The sequence below is a fragment of the Merops nubicus genome, unplaced genomic scaffold, assembly GCF_000691845.1.
Source record: "Merops nubicus isolate BGI_N331 unplaced genomic scaffold, ASM69184v1 scaffold3385, whole genome shotgun sequence".
NCBI classification, from domain to species: domain Eukaryota; kingdom Metazoa; phylum Chordata; class Aves; order Coraciiformes; family Meropidae; genus Merops; species Merops nubicus.
This window is the reverse complement of record NW_008608790.1, coordinates 357-2,659: the sequence shown is the minus strand read 5'-3', so window position 1 is coordinate 2,659 and position 2,303 is coordinate 357. Positions and strand designations below refer to the sequence as shown.

At 56.6% G+C, this 2,303-nt stretch overlaps 1 protein-coding gene across 1 annotated transcript in view; it reads left to right on the top strand.

Moving 5' to 3' along the window:
• Positions 1-956, top strand: part of LOC103773000 (myosin-7B-like) — a gene marked incomplete at its 3' end in the record, with an annotated part of 18,383 nt that extends 17,427 nt beyond the window's left edge. The window contains exon 23 of the mRNA XM_008940352.1: positions 567-956. Within this exon, the coding sequence (XP_008938600.1) occupies positions 567-956 (390 nt within the window). The remainder of the gene's footprint in view (positions 1-566) is intronic.
• Positions 957-2,303: the final 1,347 nt, after the last annotated feature.

The following is a 2,303-nucleotide window of genomic DNA, read 5'->3' as shown; positions in this document are numbered from 1 at the left end:
TTGTTCGAGGCTGTTGGCATTTTGCTCCCCAGCATCAGAGGATTTGACCCATTGTGGGAGCAAAGCTGCTGGAGCTTCCCCAGGCCTTACTCTTGTCCCTCTCTGGGATAAAAGCCGGGACCACTTGCAGGGAGTCAGGAGTGTCTGTCTGTGGAGTGCACTCCCCAGAGCTTCCTGGTTCAGGGCAGACCTCCTGACTCTCCTGGAGCTGGGCCCTGGTCTGCTTAAGACCTTTGTGAATGTGGGCTGATGGGTTGAGAGTCACCATGTTGGCACCTTTCTCTTATGTGTTCAGCTTGCTGCTCTGGCTGTTTCCCATGCCAACTGTGGGCAACCTCAGGTCTCTGTTTGTACCCCCTGTTGTGGGCTGAGTTACATCCTTTGTGGGATCATTGGGGGTGGCGTCAATTCTGTCCCAGCTGATTGATCTGTTCGTACCCCCAGCCATCATTCATGGAATGAACCAATACACAGACTGTGTTGTAGACAAGGACATCTCCCTGCTGGTGGTGGTATCATTTTTTTTGTTGGGCCGGGCCAGTGGCAGAACAACTCTGTCCTTGCAGGCCCGCATCGAGGAGCTGGAGGAGGAGCTGGAGGCCGAGCGCGCCGCCAGGGCCAAGGTGGAGAAGCAGCGGGCGGAGGTGTCGAGGGAGCTGGAGGAGCTGAGCGAGCGGCTGGAGGAGGCCGGGGGGGCCACGGCCACGCAGCTGGAGATGAACAAGAAGAGGGAGGCCGAGTTCCTGAAGCTGCGGAGGGACCTGGAGGAGGCCACCCTGCAGCACGAGTCGACGGCGGCCGCGCTGCGCAAGAAGCACGCGGACAGCGTGGCCGAGCTGAGCGCGCAGCTCGCCAACCTGCAGCGTGTCAAGCAGAAGCTGGAGAAGGAGAAGAGTGAGATGAAGATGGAGGTGGATGACCTGTCGTCCAACATCGAGTACCTCACCAAGAACAAGGTGGGTTCTGCACCCGGCAGGTTGGGCTGGGCTGGGAGGGGGTTGTGGGGTGTTCAGCATGGTTGTGTCCGTGAGGTGTCATCCCGGGGAGCTCTTTGCTGTGGCCAAGTCTTTCTTTGCCACTAGATATAGCTTGTCCCTGTGTCACTAGGAGAGTGCTTGAAGGGGGCTTGGCTTGTCCTAGCCAAGGCTGGAACATCTGGGAAGACATCTCCATAGTATTTGAGAAGTCACAGCAGTCAGGTGAAGTCCTGAGCGACTAGGAAGAGGGTGAATTCCTGCCCATCTTTAAAAAGGGTAAAAAAGCAGACCCTGGGAACTACCACCCTGTCAGCCTCACCTCTGTGCCTGGGAGGATCATGGAACAGATCCTCCTAGAAGACATGCTAAGGCATAGGGAGGACAGGGAGGTTAATCTTAGATAGTCAGCATGGATTTACTAGGGGCACATCCTGCCTGACCAACCTAGTGGCCTCCTCTACTGAAGTGGCTGCATCAGTGGACAAGGGAAGAGCTGTGGATGTCATCTATCTGGACTTCTGCAAGGCCTTTGACAGGGTCCCCCACAACAGCCTAATCTCTAAGCTGGAAAGGTGTGGATTTGGTAGGTGGACTGTGAGATGGATAAGGAGGTGGTTGGATGGTTGCATCCAGAGAGTGATGGTCAATGGCTCGATGTCCAGATGGAGGATGGTGAGGAGTGGTGTCCCTCAGGGGTCTACACTGGGACCAGCATTGTTTAACATCTTCATCAGTGGCACAGACAGTGTCACTGAGTCACCCTCAGCAGGTTTGCTGAGGATCCTGAGCTGGGAGGTGCAGCTGACATGCCAGAGGGATGGGAGCCCATCCAGAGGGACCTGGGCAGGCTGGAGAGGTGGCTCAGGGGAACCTCATGAGGTTCAACAAGGCCAAGGGCAGGGTCCTGCACCTGGGCCAGGGTAACCAGCACTATCAGTATAGACTGGGAGAGGCTTTACTGGAGAGGGAAAGACTTGGGAGTGCTGGTGGGTGAAAAGCTGGACATGAGCCACCAATGTGCAGCAGCAGCCCAGAAGCCAATTGAATCGTGGGCTGCATCCAAAGCAGCGTGGGCAGCAGATGGAGAGAGGTGACCCTGCCCCTCTGCTCTGCCCTGGGGAGACCTCACCTGGAGTCCTGTGTCCAGCTCTGGAGCCCCCAGCACAAGGACATGGACCTATTGGAACTTGTTCAGCAGAGAGCCACCAAAATGACCTGAGGGCTGGAGCAGCTCTGCTGTGAGGAAAGGCTGAGAGAGTTGGGGCTGTTGAGTCTGGAGAAGAGACGGCTCCGAGGGGCACTTATCGAGGCCATTCAGGATCTTAG